The sequence below is a fragment of the Chiloscyllium punctatum genome, chromosome 14 (assembly GCF_047496795.1).
Source record: "Chiloscyllium punctatum isolate Juve2018m chromosome 14, sChiPun1.3, whole genome shotgun sequence".
Lineage (NCBI taxonomy): Eukaryota > Metazoa > Chordata > Chondrichthyes > Orectolobiformes > Hemiscylliidae > Chiloscyllium > Chiloscyllium punctatum.
Window position 1 is genome coordinate 30,235,421 of NC_092752.1, and position 19,038 is coordinate 30,254,458.

The following is a 19,038-nucleotide window of genomic DNA, read 5'->3' on the forward strand; positions in this document are numbered from 1 at the left end:
TGATATACAGATAGGATTTTTCCACTTACTCCACCTAACAGATGGAGTTTAATGTAGGCAAGTGAGGTAATGCAGCTTGCAAAGAAGAATCAAAATGCAGACTATTAGAAGAGAGACTCCAAAACAAAATGCAGGATAGAAAGATCTGGCTACTTTTCTGCATGAAACAAAAAGTGAATATGCAGATGCAGCAAGTAATTAAGCAGTTTTGGCCTTTATTGCTAGGGAGATGGAGTTTAAAATGGGGAACTCTTGTAACAATTGTACATTGGTGTACATGTTGGTGAGGTCACACATGGATTACTGTGCAGAGTTTTGGTGCTTGTATTTAAGAAAGGATATATTGACATTGGATGCAATTCACTAGGTTTGACCCCTGGAACAAAAAGGTTCACTTATCAAGAATACCTTGACCATAGTGACTCAGTGGACCAATCAAGTGTATTCTCGAACTCAGTCAGAAGCTTGGGAAGTGATTGGTGGACCCCTTGCTGGGATATTTGTGTCAATGATAGCTACAGGTGAGGTGCCAGAAGACTGGAGGCTGCCTAACATGGTGCCACTATTTAAGAAAGGTTGAAAAGGTGGGGAACTATAGCTCAGCAAGCCTGACATCGATGGTGGACTAGTTGTTGCAGAGACTCCTCAGGGACAGGACTTGCATGCATTTGGAAAGGCAAGGACTGATTAGGGATAGTCAACATGGCTTTGTGCATGAGAAATAGCATCTCAATAACATAGTTGAGTTTTCTGAAGAAGAAACAGAGGACTGATGAGGGTAGAGCAGTGGATGTGATCTATACGGACTCCAGTAAGACGTTCAAAAAGATTCCACATGGTAGACTAGTAAGGAAGGTTAGATCACATGGGATACAGGGAGAACTAGCTGTTTGGATACAGAAATGTTCGAAGGTAGAAGACAGAGAGTGGTGTTGGAGGATTGCTTTTCAGACTGGAGGCCTGCGAGCAGCAGTGTGCTACAAGGATTAGTGCTGGGTCCACTGCTTTTCATCATTTCTTTGGATGTGAACATAGGAGGTACACTGAGTAAGTTTACAGATGACACCAAAATTGGAGGTGTAGTGGTAAGCGAAGGAGGTTGGGGTGCCACAGTGGTCAGCACGGCTGCCTCACAGCGCCAGGGACCCAGGTTCGATTCCAGCCTCAGTTGACTATCTATATGGAGTTTACACATTCTCCCTCTGTCTGCATGGGTTTTCTCCCATAATCCAAAGATGTGCAGGTTAGGTAAATTGATCATGCTAAATTGCCCATTGTGTTCAGTGTAGGTTAGGTGGATTAGTCAGGGGAAAATGTAGAATAATAGGGTAGGGGAATTGGTCTGGGTGGGTCACTCTGCGGAGGATTGGTGTGAACTTGTTGGGCCAAAGGGTCTGTTTCCACACTGTAGGAATTCTATGATTTTATTCTATGAGTATAATGGGATCTTGGTCAGATGAGCCAATGGGCTGAGGAGTGGCAGGAGGAGTTTAATTTAATTTAGATTACTTTGAGGTGCTACATTTTGGAAAAGCAAATTAGGGTAAGGACATGTACACTTAATGGCAAGGTCCTAGGCATGTTGCTGAACAAAACAGCCCTTGGAGCGCAAGCTCATAGTTCCTTGAAAGTGGAGTCACAGATAGCTAGGTTAATGAAAGTGGTGTTTAGCATGCTTTCCTTTATTGATCAGTACATTGAGTACAGAAGTATAGGTGGTGACTTTTGGAATATTGTATTCAATTCTAATCTCCCTACTATAGGAAGGATGTTGTGAAACTTGAAAGGATTCAGAAAAAATTTATAAGGATGTTGTCAGAGTTGGTGGGTTTGAGCTATAGGGACAGGCTTAATGGGCCAGGGCTGTTTTCCCTGGGGCATTGGAGATTGAGGGGTGACCTTATAGAAGTTTAATAAATCATGAGAAGCATGGATAGGGCAAGTAGACAAGGTCTTTTCCTCGGAGTGGGAGAGCCCAAAACTAGAGGGCATAGGTTGAAAAGATTTAAAAGGCATCAAAGGGGCAGCTTTCTCCCCCGAGGGAGGTTTATGTATGGAATGAGCTGCCAGAGAAAGTGGTGGAGGTTGGTCAAATTACAACATCTAAAGGGAATCAGGATGGGTATATGAATAGGAAGAGTTTAGAGGGATATAGGTCAAATGCTGGCAAATGGGACTAGATTTATTTGGGATATCTGGTCAGTATGGACCAGTTGGACCAAAGGGTCTGTTTGCTTGCTGCACATTTCTATAACTCTATGCTGCTTATAGTGTCAGGGAACTTGGTTCGATTCTAGCCTTAAGTGTGTGGAGTCTGCAAAATTCTCCCAGTGTCTGCATGGGTTTCTTCAGTGTGCTTCAGTTTCCTCCACGGTTCAAAGATGAGCAGCTTAGATGAATTGGCCAAGCTAAATTGCCCATAGTGTCCACTGATGTGCAGGCTAAGTGGATTATCCATGGGAAATTCAGGGTTATAGGAATTGGGTAGAGGGTGGGTCCGGTGAGATGCTCTTTGGAGGGTCGGTGTGGATTCGATGGGCTGAATAGCCTGCTTTCATTTTGTAGGGATTCTGTGATTCTATTTTATGATTCCTAAATGGATTAGGCCTTTATTCATTTGAATTTAGAAAATGAGGGCATATTATTGAAGCATACAAGATTCTGAGGAAGCTTGACAGTGGTAAATATTGAGAATATGTTTCCATTAGTCAGGAAAACTCAGACTAGGGGACATAACTATAGATTTTAGGGGAGAAATCATTTAGAACTGAAATACAATGGAGAAATTTTCTGATTCAGTCTGGGGATGTACCTACAAGAGAAGAAGCAAAACTTGGCCTACGCTTGGAAAATAAGGCAGGGCAGGTGACTGAGGTGTCAGTGAGGTAGCACTTTGGGGCCAGAGACCATAATTCTATTAGTTTTACAACAGCGATGGAAAAGGATAGACAGGATCTAAGAGTTGAAGTGCTAAATTGGAAGGAGGCCAACTTTGACGGTATTAAGCAAGAACATTCAAAAGTTGATTGGGGGCAGATGTTCGCAGGTAAAAGGTCGGCTGGAAAATAGAAGCCTTCAAAAATGAGATAACGAGTGCCCAGAGACAGTATATTCCTGTTAGGGTGAAAGGCAAGGCTGGTAGATGTAGGGAATTCTAGATGACTAGAGAAATTGAGGTTTTGGTTAAGAAAAAGAGGGAAGCCTATGCCAAGAGCGAAGCCTATGCCAAGAGCGAAAGAGTTAATCCTTTGAAGAGTATAAAGACAGAGTATACTTGAGGAAAATCTGGAGGGCAAAAAGGGGACATGAGATAGTTTTGGCAAATAGGGAGAAGGAGCATCCAAAGGGATTTTATAAATATATTCAGGACAAAAGGGTAATTAGGGAGAGAATAGGGCCCCTCAAAGATCAGCGAGGCCGTGGAACCACAGGAGATAGGGGAGCTACTAAACGAATACTTTGTATCAGTGTTTACTGTGGAGGGGGACATGGAAGATATACAATGTGGGGAAAACATGGTGACATCTTGAAGAATGTCAATATAAAAGACATTTTAAATACATGGCGCTGGATGTCTTAAAATGCATAAAAATGATTAAATCCCCAGGACCTGATCAGGTGTGTTCTAAAATGATAGAGAAGTGATTGCTGGGCCCCTTGCTGAGATATTTTTATCATTGATAGTCAAATGTGAGGTGCCAGAAGACTGGAGGTTGGCTAACGTGGTTCCACTATTTAAAGAAAAGTGGCAAGGACAAGCCAGGGATCTATAGACTGGTGAGCCAATGTGGTGGACAAGTTGTTGGAGGGAATCCTGAGGGACAGGATTTACATGCATTTGGAAAGGCAAGGACTGATTAGGGATAGTCAACATGGCTTTGTCTGTGGGAAGTCATGTCTCACAAACTTGGTTGAGTTTTTTGATGTAACCAAGAGGACTGAGAAAGGCAGAGCAGTGGATGTGATCTATATGGACGTCAGTAAGGCGTTTGACAAGGTTCCTCATGGTAGACTGGTTGGTAAGGTTAGATCTCATGGAATACAGGGAGAAATACCCAATTGAATACAGAACTGGCTTGAATGTAGAAGACAGAGGGTGGTAGTGGTGGATTGCTTTTCAGACTGGAGGCCTGTGACCAGCGGTGTACCACAGGGATTTGTGCTGGGTACACTGCTTTTTGTTATTTATATAAATGATTTAGTGTGAACATAGGAGGTATAGTTAATAAGTTTGCAGATGACACCAAAATTGAAGGTGTAATGGGCAGGGAAGAAGGTTACCTCAGAATACAGCAGGATCTTGATCAGGTGGACCAATGGGCTGAGGAGTGGCTGGTGGAGTTTAATTTAGATAAAGGTGAGGTGCTGTATTTTGGAAAAGCAAATCAGAGCAGGACTTATACACTTAATGGTAAGATCCTGGGGAATGTTGTTGAGCAAAGAGACTTGGAGTTCAGGTTCATAGTTCCTCAAAAGTGTAGTCACAGGTAGATAGGATAGTGAAGACATTTGGTGTACTTTCCTTTATTGAAGAGAGCACTAAGTATAGAAGTTGCAGGGTCATGTTGCAGCTGTACAGGACAATGGTTAGGCCAGTTTTGGAATACAGTGTGCAATTCTACTCTCCTTCCTATTGGAAGGATGTTGTGACACTTGAAAAGGCTCAGGAAAATTTCAAGGATGTTGCCAAGCTTGTAGGATTTGAGCTATAGGGAGAGGCTGAAAAGGCTGAGGCTGTTTTCCCTGAAGCGTCATGAGCTGAGAGGTGACCTTATTTATAAAATCATGAGGGGCATGGATAGGATAAATAGACAAGGCTTTTTCCCAAGATGTGCGAGTTCAAAACTAGAGGGCATAGGTTTAGGGCGAGAGAAGAAACATTTAAAAGGGATCCAAGGGGCAACCTTTTCACGCATGGGGTGGTGCGTGTATGAAATAAGCTGCCAGAGAAAGTGGAGGCTAGTACAGTGACAACATTTAAAAGGTATCTGGATGGGTAAGTTAACAGGAAGGGTTTAGAGGGATGTGGGCCAAGTGCTGGCAAATGGGACTAGATTTGGTTAGGATATCTGGTCAGCATGGACAAGTTGGACTGAACGGTCTGTTTCCATGCTGTACATCTCTATGAGTAAGGCTGGCATAAATGTCATTCTCTATTCCGGAGAGGTGTATGAACATAACATCTAAATGAAGTAGTGGCCATTCACCCTCAATTATAAAATTACAGATGATCTGTTTGTGTTTACAATTCTATATTACCACAATTCCCAATAACATTGGACTCCATTAACTAACATTAATCTACCACCATCTTAAAAAGCATTCAAAAATCTTGCTTCCACTGCTTTGAGAAATAAGTAAACCAAAAGGTCATTGGCTGCAATACCACCCCAATCTTGCAAGCACCACTAAAATCGAGTTACTAATTACATAAGAAAAATACTCAATAAACAAACCACAATAAACAAACAAACTTTAATAGTGTGTTTATGTGCAGTCATTACATACATATTCATGCTTTAAAAATGCCACACTAATCAAACATTAAGGAATTGAGATCAATACAGTATCAGTGATTTAACTGATAACATTAGAGCATCCCTACCGGAATTCCTAGTGCTTTCAGAATATTCATTTTACACATTGGACAAGTACGATGATCTAGTAGCCATGGATCCACACAAGTTTTATGGAAAAGGTGTCTGCAACACAATACATAGACCTCAGTCAATTACAGCACAATTTAAAATATCTAATTAATTTTAAAATAGCAACCAAACTCAAGCTAAAGATTGCAGTTGAAAGCTAATGACTTAGGAAAGCTCATTTGAAACTGACAAATTCAGAGTCATCAATCAAATTTTTCATCATAATTTTCTCTAGCTGTGGTTTATCTATCATTGGTGAAATAGAACAAGATAAGCCTCATATTTCTCATTGAGTATATTCTGAGCAGTATTTCCATCACTGACAATATATTTGCCTTGCACTGGTGACTCACTAGAACATAGAACATTACAGCGCAGTACAGGCCCTTTGGCCCTCGATGTTGCGCCCTGTCATACCAATCTGAAGCCCATCTAACCTATACTATTCCATGTACGTCCATATGCTTGTCCAATGACAACTTAAATGTACTTAAAGTTGGCAAATCTACTACCGTTGCATTCCATACCCTTACTACTCTGATTAAAGAATGCCAGATATTAGAAATTGTATTTTTATTTCCTATCACATATCCCTGAAGAACAGGCAACAAAACGTTACATATGTAGGGCACACAATGCTGCAATTAAACAGATCCTTTCCTTTTGCTCAGCTAACATCAATGAAGGAAACAGCAATTGGAAGGTGGCATTAACTCATCATAAATAAGAAAAATCTGGGCAGATCTTTAAACATTATTATGAGGCAATTGTCTGTGGTAATTTGTGATGTACGAAAGGAAGTGTTTTCTAACACTTAGGAGCTTCAGTTAAAATTAAAAATATTAGTTTTGAGTGTAATTAGATTTAATGCTGATTTCTACACTATAATCAATGCTTACACCAAACTAAGAAAAAAATGCAAAACAGATCAAGTTTAATGTACATTTCCAATGGTTTAACATGTGTGTGTATTGGAAACTGTCTCTTCAGAACATAACTTTTGTACCATGCTAATTTGTCAAGATCCAGCAGATTACAAACTTTTACACCAGCCAAAGGACTCGCTGGAGCTCAAAAATACACAAGACTCAAGCAAATACCAAATTAAATATAGACATTCAGAGTCAACTATTCATACATTCATTTAAGGATGGATCATCAACCAGAAAGAACTGTTGAATGGCAGCAGTCCATCTCTGTTTCAGCATGGAAGAAAGGAGACATTTAATGTGTATACGAAAAATTTGAATGGATCCAATCAGCTTTATTATAATGGGTTCACTTATCCAAATTAGGCTGGTGTATTCAAAATGTCCAACGATGACAGGATGATTGGAATCAACAGGCACATCACCCTTTATCAGGAAAAGCAGATTTTCAATTTGTGCTTTAACAATCAGCAGAAGGCAGCTTGCAATCAGGGTGAATTCTACCGAAAGCCAGCAAACCAACTGCAAATCATCCAAGCAACCAAGGCGATAAACAGCCATATGCTGAAAGTGGGATATCTTAAGAGAAAAGTAGTCTTTCACCAATCTCAGCCCAGTCTTTTACTATGTTCACCCAAGAATCAATGTTTAGAAAATCAATTAAAATAAATCATGTAGCATAGGAAGAATCCTTTGATTGATAAGACTTCTACTTCAATAGTGTTTTGTTCATTTAAGAAACTAAAGGCCTGTCTTAAGATGGATATAGACGCAATCTTTTTTGGAAACTGTCTTCGGTTTTTAATCTGTGCTTGATATAGAGAGTGTTACACAAGCAAATGAGATATTGCATTTGAGAGTCTGGTGCATATGTTGAATACAAGATTCTTGCCTCTGAAATTATTTAACTGAGACACAGACTCTGTTATAAAAGAACCACTTCTTACTCACAAAAATGCGGATCAAAGTCACTGAAAAGGAACACAATTCTGCCCGTGACAAGTCTGCAATTCTATCAGTTATCAACTGAAATAAATTGCAATAACCTACATAATGAAATTTGCTGGCATCAGTTCACACAATACTGAAAGCCGTTATTACAGATCAGTAAAACTCTGATGGCATTTTAATGCAAAAAACAAATGTGTGCACCCTTTGAGAATTCCACATCAACAGAATAATCTTTCATCATCTGTCACAAAGGAAAAATGCAACAACTTAAACAGGTTATCATATTGCTGAAAAACATAGCTGCAATAAGCACCAACTGAGTTGGAGGCTGGATGATTTAGCAAATGGAAAACCCAAAATTTGGATTCTCAGAGGACACTTTAAAAGCAAAGCCCAATTAAAGTTATTTTAAAAAAAATCAGTTTCTAGGCCAGATTGCAAAATTGAGGTAAAAACAATGACTGCAGATGCTGGAAAGCAAATACTGGATTAGTGGTGCTGGAAGAGCACAGCAGTTCAGGCAGCATCCAACGAGCAGCGAAATCGACATTTCGGGCAAAAGCCCTTCAGCAGGAATTGCAAAGTTGACTCACCATCCAGCATGTTGGCAACCAAGATTTGGAATTAAATTAAGTTGGTTATAACTAGGGTGGGGTAGGTGGGAGTTTGTTATAGGAGGCTAAATACCTCAAAATGCGCATCAGACAACATCCCACCATTCGGTCACGTTGTGTTGCTCATGATACAAGGATGAATTATTTTATTTATCCATCCTTTCCAAATCCATCAGTTCTTGGGGAATAAGACTTTTTTTCATATGGCTGTGCACAATAAAAGAGCATGGTTCATCTGCAACCTAATTTATTAGTAATTTATCTTCATCCTATTTCTCTTAATCTAATATATAGATAGTCATAAATCACAGGAGAAACTTGACAACAAATTTCTTAGTTTACTTGGACACATCAAGAACAAATTTATTATTGTATGATGGAGAAAAAATTCAAGGTTTTGGCAGATAATCTAAAATTGGTAACATCAGATACAAATAAAACCTTTATTAAACCCAACACAAAAAGTTTAAAAAAGGTTTCATATTATACACGTAAAATTGGTTATCCATTTGTAGAAGATTAGATTTGATAGAATGTTATTGATAAAAAGGAGCTTTGGTTCTCTCAGAAACATTGGCAGCAGAATTGCTTATTACATGGAATGATCACACAAATGTGGAATACTTCCAAAACATGACAAATATGAGAAATGCTGTTTCTGGGTGTAACACACATCTGCAAATACATTATTCAAAATAAGCATGCCTAAGTTATTCAATTTTCAGTATAACTTTAAAATTGCACACACAAGAATCATAATTTGCCACCCGTTCTTTCTTAGCCTATGCGGTTAGCAGTACTGCCTCAGTCCCAAGATTTCGGATTCAATTCCACCCTTGGGCGACCGCCAAGGTGGAGTGTGCACATTCTCTTGGTGCTCCAGTTTGCTTCCACAAGTTAGGAGGATTGGCCATGCTGAATTGCTCATAGTGTCCAGGGATGTGTTGGTTTGGTGGACTAGCCATGGAAAATGCAGGGTTACAGGGATAGTGAGAGATGGCAGTGGGGTGGGGCGAGAGTCTGGTGGGATGCTCTTCAGAGGATCCGTGTGGACTTGATGAGCTGAATGGCCTGCTTCCACGCCCACAGCAAAGCTGGCAAAAATTCAGCTATTTTCCTTTTTAAATCTAGCGAGTCGTTCAAACAAATTTGTGGATATAGATTCCAGGACCAGTACTATTAGCCCTGAGACCTAAAGCATAAGCAAATATCACTAAAGTATTCTCTGAAATGAAAATAGAAGTAATGGGTATGGTTAATCAATTGATACAATTTTAGAGTGGTGAGGATTATCAGAATTGATTTGGATTAGGGATCAGAAAGTATCATATTACTGAACACTGAACGTCTAAAGGAGCCATTTTTGGTCCCCTACTCTTCACAAGTGATGAGTTTTTTAAAATACATTGATGCTTATTTACATAGGCAGTTGAATGGTAACATAACCATAGATTTTGCAAATTGATATGAAACACTTCTCAGGGAGAAACAGTACAAAGAAAGCAGTATTTCTCCAACCAACTTACCGGCATGGTAAAATTCGCACTACGTCATTTGGCTTGTAGCCTTCAATACAAACAGCACAATTATCAAAGTCTGATTCAGTTTCCTGAGGTGGGGGGGGGGGGAGGGGAGAAAAGCGGAGGGAAGAGAACAAAGTCATCAAAGGGATAAAACTAAAAGTATGCATGACTAAATTAGAAATCTATATGCGAATTATTGGTTCTTTATTTTTACTGTTTAAAAAAATTCACAACATGCATTACTATAGGAAGCCTAGAAAAGTCAACATCTCGAACAAGACTTTCGGCAGGATGTTACTCATGCTCCCCTACACATTAACAGCACAGAGGTGGAACGAGTGGTGTGTCAAGCTCCCAGGAGTGGTCATCCACAACAAGCTTTTTTGGACTCATGTGGATGCATTGGTTATGAAAGCCCAATGTCTCTTCTTCCTCAGGAAGCTGAGGAAATTTGACATGACGGCAAATACCCTTGCCAACTTTTATAGGTGCACCATCGAGAGCATTCTGTCTGAATGTATCACTACCTGGTATGGCAACTGTACCATTCAACAGAGACAGTTACAAAGAGTGGCGAACTCAGCCCGGACAATCACAAAGGCCAACCTGCCATCTACAGAATCCGTCTACCAGGCTGTAAGGGAAAGACCGCCAACATTCTCAAAGATCCATCCCAACCTGGCAATGTTTTCCTACAACCTCTATCATTGGGGAGAAGGTGCAGAAACCTGAACACACGCCACAGCCGGTTTCATAACTTTTTCTATCCTACTGTTGTTAGGATACAGAGTGGACTCTCAAATTCTTAATATTCGCCAGTACCTGTGTTTTTGTTTTTGCCACTTCTTACCTATTATTTACTTATCTATGCTACTTAACTCTGTGATCTGCCTGTATTGCTCGCAGGACAAAGCTTTTCACTGTGCCTCAATACACATGACAATAAATTCAGTTCAACCTTTTGAACTAAGAAATTTGGGACAGCATAATACTGAAAAGAGAAAAGAATAAGGCAACATCAGATTCCACTCATTTCCTAAAACTGTTCAAGATGCTAGAACCATCATGGAGCGCAAATACAATGTCTAGCTACTTTTCATTAATGTAAATTATCATCTTTAACTCACCCACTCTCACCTCCAACAATAAGTGCATGCAGTTCATAAAATTCTTTGTCACCAAGATTGGAACCATCTCATCAGCTTCCTCTGCCATATCCCTCCTTTTCCCTCACTCACCAGATCAAACTTTTCCTAATGATACTTCCTGCCATAGCCTCTCATCCTTCTCTAGTATTTCTTCTATCTCACTCATAACAATTTGAGCATCTCATCCTTAAGTTGCACCTCTTACTACCTTGATTCTATTCCCCCTAATTTGACCACCAATTTCCTTTTCTGGTATCCATGAGTTGATTTGGTCAAGAGTATTCTCTTTTCAGGAGCTATCCTCTCCGATAAATTTATCTTCATCACTACTCTTCTCACTTACCATCCTGACAAATAACAGCCCACTATCAATCTCCCTTTCCATTCCAAAGTCCTTAAACATGCTGCTGCTTTCAAAATATGTGCACAAATTTCCTGGAACTCACTACCTCAATCCCTCCAATAATATTTCCACTGCTGTCTCAGGACCAAAACACTTTCTCTAAAAATGATACTTATGACATCTTATCTCCGTCCAAAACTGAACAATCCTTCTTCAACCTTCTTGACCTATCTCCACCATTTGACACAGAAAACCACGTCATCCTCCTCCAACACCCTTCCACTGTTTTGCAGCTGTCTAAGAATGTGCTCACTTGGTTCTACTGTTATCTATCGCATTGCAGGAAGATGATCACTTGCACATCTTTTCTTCTCACTCCCACAGCATTTCCTCTGGTATTCTCCAAGTAGCTATCCTTGCATTATCCACCCAAGAAACTGTCATATGCTGCCCCAATGTATTCATCTGAAAGGCAATTATGTTGCTTTCCGTTATAGTTGCAATGTTCATTGTTGCTACATTATCAGACAGCCTAAGGAGACATTTCCCTTAACTAAATATTCGGAAGCATGAACCCATTTTTTGGTACCCACTCTAACCCCATTTACTAGCTATAGACTTCACCCTTGTCCTGGATAACAATGGAGACTAAACTGGATTGCTTGCAAATTTGATGTTATATTTGAGAATGGGAAAACTTTCAAACATAACCAAGTCACCAAGATAGTCCATTACATTGTTTGATTCCATGATATCTGCTTATGCTCATTTGCTGCTGAAATGCTGATCTACTTTTTTTTGTAATGTCAACACTTAATTATTCTAACCCACTGCTAAGTGATCTCCCACATTCATCTGCTGTAAGTTTGGTAATTAAAAGCTCTGATGTTGGTATCCTTACTCACACCACGTCCCTTTCCTCAAACACCCTGCGCTTTATAGACTATAGTGACGTCCAGAGCCGAAAATGTGTTGCTGGAAAAGCGCAGGTCAGGCAGCATCCAAGGAGCAGGAGAATCGATGTTTCGGTCATGAGCCCTTCTTCAGGAAGGCTCATGCCCAAAACGTCGATTCTCCTGCTCCTTGGATGCTGCCTGACCTGCTGCACTTTTCCAGCAACACATTTTCGGCCCTGATCTCCAGCATCTGCAGTACTCACTTTCTCCCTATAGTGACTTCCAGTCAAGCAATACCTTTTTAAAATTTCCATTCTTGTTTTGAAATCTTCCAAGGTTTCACTCCTCCCAGCCATACAGCCTTCCAAAACACATGTACTCATCAGATTCTGGTCTCTTAAGCTTCATGAAACTTAATTTCTCTGCCAGTGATTGCAGTGCTTTGAGCTACACATCCTCTAAGTGATGGATTTCCATCCTGTCAGCTCCTCTGACTCCCTACCTCTTTTTCTTAAAATTATTCCTTTGTTCAGGCTTTAGTCATTTGCCTTTATGTGGCTCAGTGTTGTAAAACTTTGTTCTATAATTCTCCCATGAAATTCCTTAGGTTTTTTTTCACATTAAAGTCATTATATAAGGTCTTGTGATAAAGGTGTTTTTTTTTGTTGGTTTTACATAGTGTAGCAATGGCTGGGATTCCTACTCCACTTTCTCAGCTAAAGCTGAAAAGTGAGGTGGTGACAGCACTAGTGAGGATCTACTAGATAAGAATCAATTATATACAAAGGAAAGAAAAATGCTGTTTCTTGCCAATTTTCTTAAGTGAACTAACTATGTTAGAGTTGATAGTTTACTGTTCAAAGCGTCAAAAAGAAAATCTCTCTTTTGCTGCTGGATTCTAAGTTGAAAATCAAAATCAAATAGGTCATTGAACTAGCAATATTGAAGTAATCCATGGAAGAATAACTATGAAGAGATGTGGTGGTCTATTATTATTTTTGTATATATTTATTCATGGGATATGCGCATCACTGACTATTATTTACTGAGCATTCCTAATTGTACTTTTAAAAAACGGTACTAGTTAATTTTGTTAGCGTTGTTAATTGCAATATGTGAAACCTTTGTTATCAAGCACCAAAGCAAAATTCAATGAGCAAATTTCTTAAAAATGATTACCTTATCACCTTTCTTGATTGTTCTAATTTGAAGTTTACCAATGGCTTTCTTAGCAGCATCTCCAAGACGGCGCTAGCAAAAGAAAATTGTCCATTACAATAACAGTACTATAATTTAAGTATTAGGTAACTGTTAGCATATGCTGTAGTTCAACATTCATAAAACTGAATGGGTAAATTTGTTACATCAACACAGTACATGCAATCATGTACCGAGCCATGTAATCTTCAACTCCTCCCTTACCTAACAATGCACTGATCTCATTCTGCTCTCCGGTGCATTTCTCCTGATCACTTGAAGGCTATGCTGTTAGTTACCTAAGCTCCATGCTGTATAATTTTAAGATCCTCTCCAATGACTTTCTCCTCCTTAAGTACCCTCTTAAACTGGTCTGTGGCCAGGTTTTGAAGAACACCTAATACTTTTTTTTAAAATTCAACATTACTTACAACTAAATCAGGTGGCCTGGGACGCTTTTCTACCTTGAAAGCATCATAAAAATGCAAGCTGTTGCTATACTAATCGGTGGCTTGACTACGTTCAAAATAAAATAAGTGGGGATTACTAAATTTTACAAGGGGCACAAAGTGGTAATGTTATTTGTTTCTCACCTTAAGGAACCCTAAAATTCCACTTCAGGCCAGATTCAGCTTGGAAATCCAACCATAATGTTCTTACAGCATAGTTCTGCTTTGACTTTTATTTTATGCTTGCCAGTTTGCCTTTTTGTGGGTTGAAGGTTTCTAGCATTGCTGCTACTTTAGTAGATAAATTCCAAATAAGAACATCAAGATGCCTGCACCAGCTGCTTGAGACAAACCCAGATTAAGAGATAACATGGATTTAAATCTCAGAGTCTGGTTTAACTGGCAAAAAATTTCCAACTATCATTAAGATGGCCTCCTCAACCCCAGCTGTATTTTTGGCACTGGGGTTATCATCATATTGGAAACAGGCTTATTGTCTTCCACGAAAATGAAAAAATAGTAAAAATACTGCATAGATCACAGCAGGAGAAAGAGGGAAGCTAGCAAGCCCATGGAATTTTTTTTCTGGATTTTCAAGGCATTACTTTTCTTCAGTTCAAATATTTCTTGGTTGTTTTATTCTAAGCATATTTAGAGCACTTCGATGCATATTCCTCTCCTGTAATTTAACCAGTATGACTCTCCGATGAATGTTCAAGAACATTTAAACATCGGAAACTAGTATATAATAAACAGCTTCACCATCTAATTTTAAAAGTCAAATAGCAGAATGCAAAGCAGAGCAGTGCTTCACTCATTATGCTGAGATTTTCATACATATACCCACATTTGGTTAAGTGGATATGAAAGGAAAGGGATGCTCAGAAATTGATAAGTCTGCATATGACCTATGAGATATACCCAGGTACCTGCCAAAATACCAAAGACAAGATCTTTGTGCATCGTTAATCCGATATTTTCATTTAATACTAACCATTACAAACTTAAATATACCATACTTCGAATATACATTGTAAAAGAGTTAGTACCATTAAAAAAGACATTTATTCTCCATCACATACTTTGTTTTATAATGCTCCCGTGAAGGTGTTACATAAACACTTATCATAGGTCCCTCAATATTCAGATGTTGTTCCAGAAAACATTGCTCATGTTCCCACAATTGCTTTTCCCTCCCACTTAGAGAACTATATCCTGTAATGTTCCAAAACTGGAGGTTTTTCTCCGATCATGATCTACGTCACATGTTTCTGTCAGATACTGTTTGAATATACTGTCAGCACCATCCTTTGACTCACTGACTACATACCTTTGGGTTTTAGCACTTCTGCTGATTATTTGTAAAAACATAAAACTTGACAATATGACCATGCAAGGCAGCTTTGTTTAAAAGATCATGTACAAATAATGTTTTTATGCTGCTTGCGCTTTGTTTTTAATGGAATTAAATGAACACAATCAAAACTTCAAAATTTGTCAAATGAATTTTGACAGTATTTAACAATTCCTATTATTTGGCCAACTATCTTGTAAATATACTTTAAAATCTTGTCTCCACTGATAAATGCTAATAATTGTCTAACTTGTATACAAGTTGAGTTTGAGACTATTTTTGAGACCAAAAGGATGGCTTATGCAAGTAATGTTTTTGAGGGGTTAGAATCCAGGTAGTTCTTCTTTAAATGCTGTGGTTGTGTTCCAGCGAAACCTTGCTGAATAGAAATTGCTTAAAAGAAATAATGGGAAAGGTGGGGTAAGGGGCAGACCAACAAAAAATATCACTCACAATTGCTCAAAAATCATCCAAAAGTCTAACACAAAGTGTAGCACAGTCTGACTGAAGGTTGAAACCATATTTATTAATGAAACAAAAGTAAATTTAAAAACAGTATATTTAAAAAATGCAAGAAAACTGCTCTCTGTACAGTACCTCTCATTGAAAGCTGCTCTGTCAGCAGTTGACACCGGCACATGTGCAGAATGAAACAAAGACCAGCGCTGACGTCACACATGTGCAGAACAGCATAGATATTGACACATGTCCACAACGGAGTGGAGATTTCGGCACATGCTCTTAAATCATGCAAACCAAACCCTGCTGGAGTTGTGCTATTTGCAACAGAGGCAAGTGTTCTCGAAAACACCGTTCCCTAATTCTTCAGAGACATTATAGTCAAATTGCACTTCTGAAATGCACATTAGCCCAGAACTAATTGTATCTCATTACCAGCTGACAGTGCATCAGCTGGGCACAGTTACCAGTTCAGAGACTGTTTTTGCCAACACCACTCCCAAAATTAACACAAAATACGTCAGAAAATATTTTTGTGAATTCTTTTTAATTAAAAAACCTCCATGGAGGCTTTTATAACAAAAGCTATATCCAAATTATACAATTTCAGTTTTTTTCATCACAGCATAGAACACAATTGAACAGTTGTCTTTGGTTGTGTACTATTCTTTTTATTCTTTATTCATTTCACAGGATGAGGGCATCGCTGGCTAGGCAGCATTTATTGCCCATCCCTAATTTCCCAGGTGGTCAGCCACATTGATGTGGTCTGGAGTCACATGTAGACTAGACCAGGTAAGAATGGCAGCATCCTTCCCTGAAGGACATTAGTGATCCAGATCAGTTTTTCCGACAATTGACAATGGATTCATGGTCATCATTAGGTTCTTAACTCCAGATTTTTATTGAATTCAAATTCCACTGTCTGCCATGGCAGGATTCGAACCCAGGTCCCCAGACATTATTTGGGTTTCTGGATTAACAGTCCAGTGATAAAACCACAAGACCATCATCTCCCCCTAATTTATTCTATGATAAATAGAATAGCACCAGGATGGATTTGACTTAGGTGGCAAGGTAGAAAATCAAAGATCTCTTTCCCTGATCCCTTTAAATGGTGTGGTTTGCTCTGGAAACAAGGCAACAACAGCAGTGGCCTTGTCCAATTTACAATTGCCCCTGTTTTCATCTCTCAGGACTTTCCAACTGTATGACACATAGTAATATTCAAGATATACTCTAGAAACCTACACCAGGATCTATTCAAAGACTGCTAAAGAAAAACTATTTCATTCAGGAGAGATCTTACCTATTACTTCTTTACAGCAATTTGTTGTGTTTGAACGGTGACTGGTAGACCAAATCCCACTGTAGTTAAGGCTTTAAAAAAATATTCTTTGGTCCTTAGCTATTCGTCCCCATGGTAAAATCAGGTCATGTGGCCATTTATTGAAATTAAAAACGGGTAACCAATTTTTAACACTCTTTCAGAACACAATTTCACCCAGAAAAAAATTATTGTGGTTCTTTCAGTCTTTCTGACCACTTATGGCTGAGTAAAAGCCATACAACTTGCCTTTCAAAAAACAGAAAATCACGATCCTCTTGTCTGACTATGCCAGTTAGAAAAAGACTCTGCAGGTTCTGCCTTGAAGGACAAAGATAACAGGGTGCAGGGGAGCACCACCAGATCCAAGTGACTGTCTAAATCACACACCAATCTGATTTTGAAATATTTTGCGGTTCTTTCACTGCTGCTCGGTTAAATCATGGAACTTCCTAAATAACATCTGTGGGAACTCCTACATTGTAGGGCTGCAGCAGTTCAAGAAGGTAGTTTTAAGAACAGTAAATTGTGCCCTTGACAGCAACACCCATACCTCATAAATGAATTTTAAAAAATAATGTTGCAGGTATTACTAGTAGCAAATTTCATTAATTTGAAAAAATACTGGTACTCTGTTTTATTTCTAGATTTACACTTCAGTTGTCAAATTGACAATATTTTTGTGACCATCCCCTCCCCACCTTTGTCATCAATAGTGTAACATAGAACTTGTTCTTCTCTATGCAAAAATCACAGCCATGTTATAATGTTGTAGAAAATATTAGCAAACAGACTAACCAAAAATAAAATAGACATTTGGAAGACGTGTTCTCCTTCCTAAACACACTGTAGATGTATCGACATCACATGGATTGCAGTGAAACTGCTAACTTCTCATTCAATAAGGGATGGGCAACAAAAGATGACCTAGCCAGCCATGACCATATCCTCCAAAGGAATAAAAATAAAGTCTGGCAAGAGCAAATTGAGCAGTTACTGACATAAATAATGAAAATGATCAAATCTGGAATTCAGAAGAATAGAACATGCTATCACGGGAGTGATGGGGCAAATAATATAGGCTCATTTAAAACGGTAAGCAAATTAGAGATGTTATGTTGATACATTTATTCGAGAAAAAAAATGCAAGATGACTTGAATGGAGCCCAAATGCTGAATGTACAGGTTGGACCAAATAGCTTGTTTTGTAATGTAAGTTTATACAGAACTCATCACACTAACGGTCTGTTAAGTGCACTAATTACTTATAATTACTTGTAGCCAGAGGCTCTTGTGACACAGTGATAGCATTCCTTGGCTAAAAGGACCTGGTCCACATGTCTGAATAGACTGATTAAAAAAAAACTTGTAGTTTATAGACCCACAGAAATTGTAGCTGAAAACAAACTGCATACAGTTTATTTTTCAAACATTTTTTTGGACATGTTACAACACAGCTCCATGACCACCATTTCCTGAGCTGGTACTGGAATCCTAGAGGTAGGGACACTCTCTCTGTCCACAAGACCCTTAAGTCATCTAATTTTGCAGATTGCATCGCATGGAAATACAATTAAGAAGTGAATAATCTTTTCACCATGCTTCAGTGAGAATTGTATACAACGTTAAAAAACTGTGTATACTGCAACAGAAAAAGAGTGGATCAAAATTATACTGTACAGCAATTCCCCTGTACCTGCAGGGAATATGTTTGAAGACCTAGTACTCTATTCCAACCATACCTCCCATGCACCTGACGAGTGCAAGGTGGTGAAGATATTGTCAAAGGGGAGGTTTATGAACTTTACATGTTCAAAATAAAAAAAAATTCCCAACATTAAAAAGACAAATTTTAGTTGGTAGAGAAAGAATTTATTATTCGGGCGGTACAAGCATGGGTAGGTTGGAGAAATAAATAAATTTCAGTGTATAAACACACCAAACAATAACTGGTTAGCACAAGCATGAAAACAAACCAAGCACCAGCTATTATTATTAAAGGGATATAATTTTAGGGAAAGGGGACTTATGCTAAATTTTCATCAAGGAACACTTGCAGTCAGTTCTGGTTGCCAAATTATAAAAATAAACAACTTGAAGATGCAAAGAAGATTTACAATGATACGAGTAAAATGAGTCTATACATTTCAGGAAAGTTCAGGTGAACTGATAGAGTCCCTTTTCCCTTGAAAAAAAAAGT

The 19,038-nt window shown here is 38.7% G+C and overlaps 1 protein-coding gene across 3 annotated transcripts in view; it reads right to left on the reverse strand.

Annotated features, from left to right (window-relative positions):
• The window catches only part of rnf150a (ring finger protein 150a), a 133,525-nt gene that overhangs the window by 24,688 nt on the left and 89,799 nt on the right, over positions 1-19,038 (reverse strand). For all 3 annotated transcript variants that reach the window (XM_072584125.1, XM_072584124.1, XM_072584123.1), the window contains exons 3-5: positions 13,232-13,303; positions 9,669-9,751; positions 5,606-5,702 (exon numbers count right to left, since the gene is read on the reverse strand). In XM_072584125.1, coding sequence (XP_072440226.1) covers positions 5,606-5,702; positions 9,669-9,751; positions 13,232-13,303 — 252 coding nt within the window. The remainder of the gene's footprint in view (positions 1-5,605; positions 5,703-9,668; positions 9,752-13,231; positions 13,304-19,038) is intronic.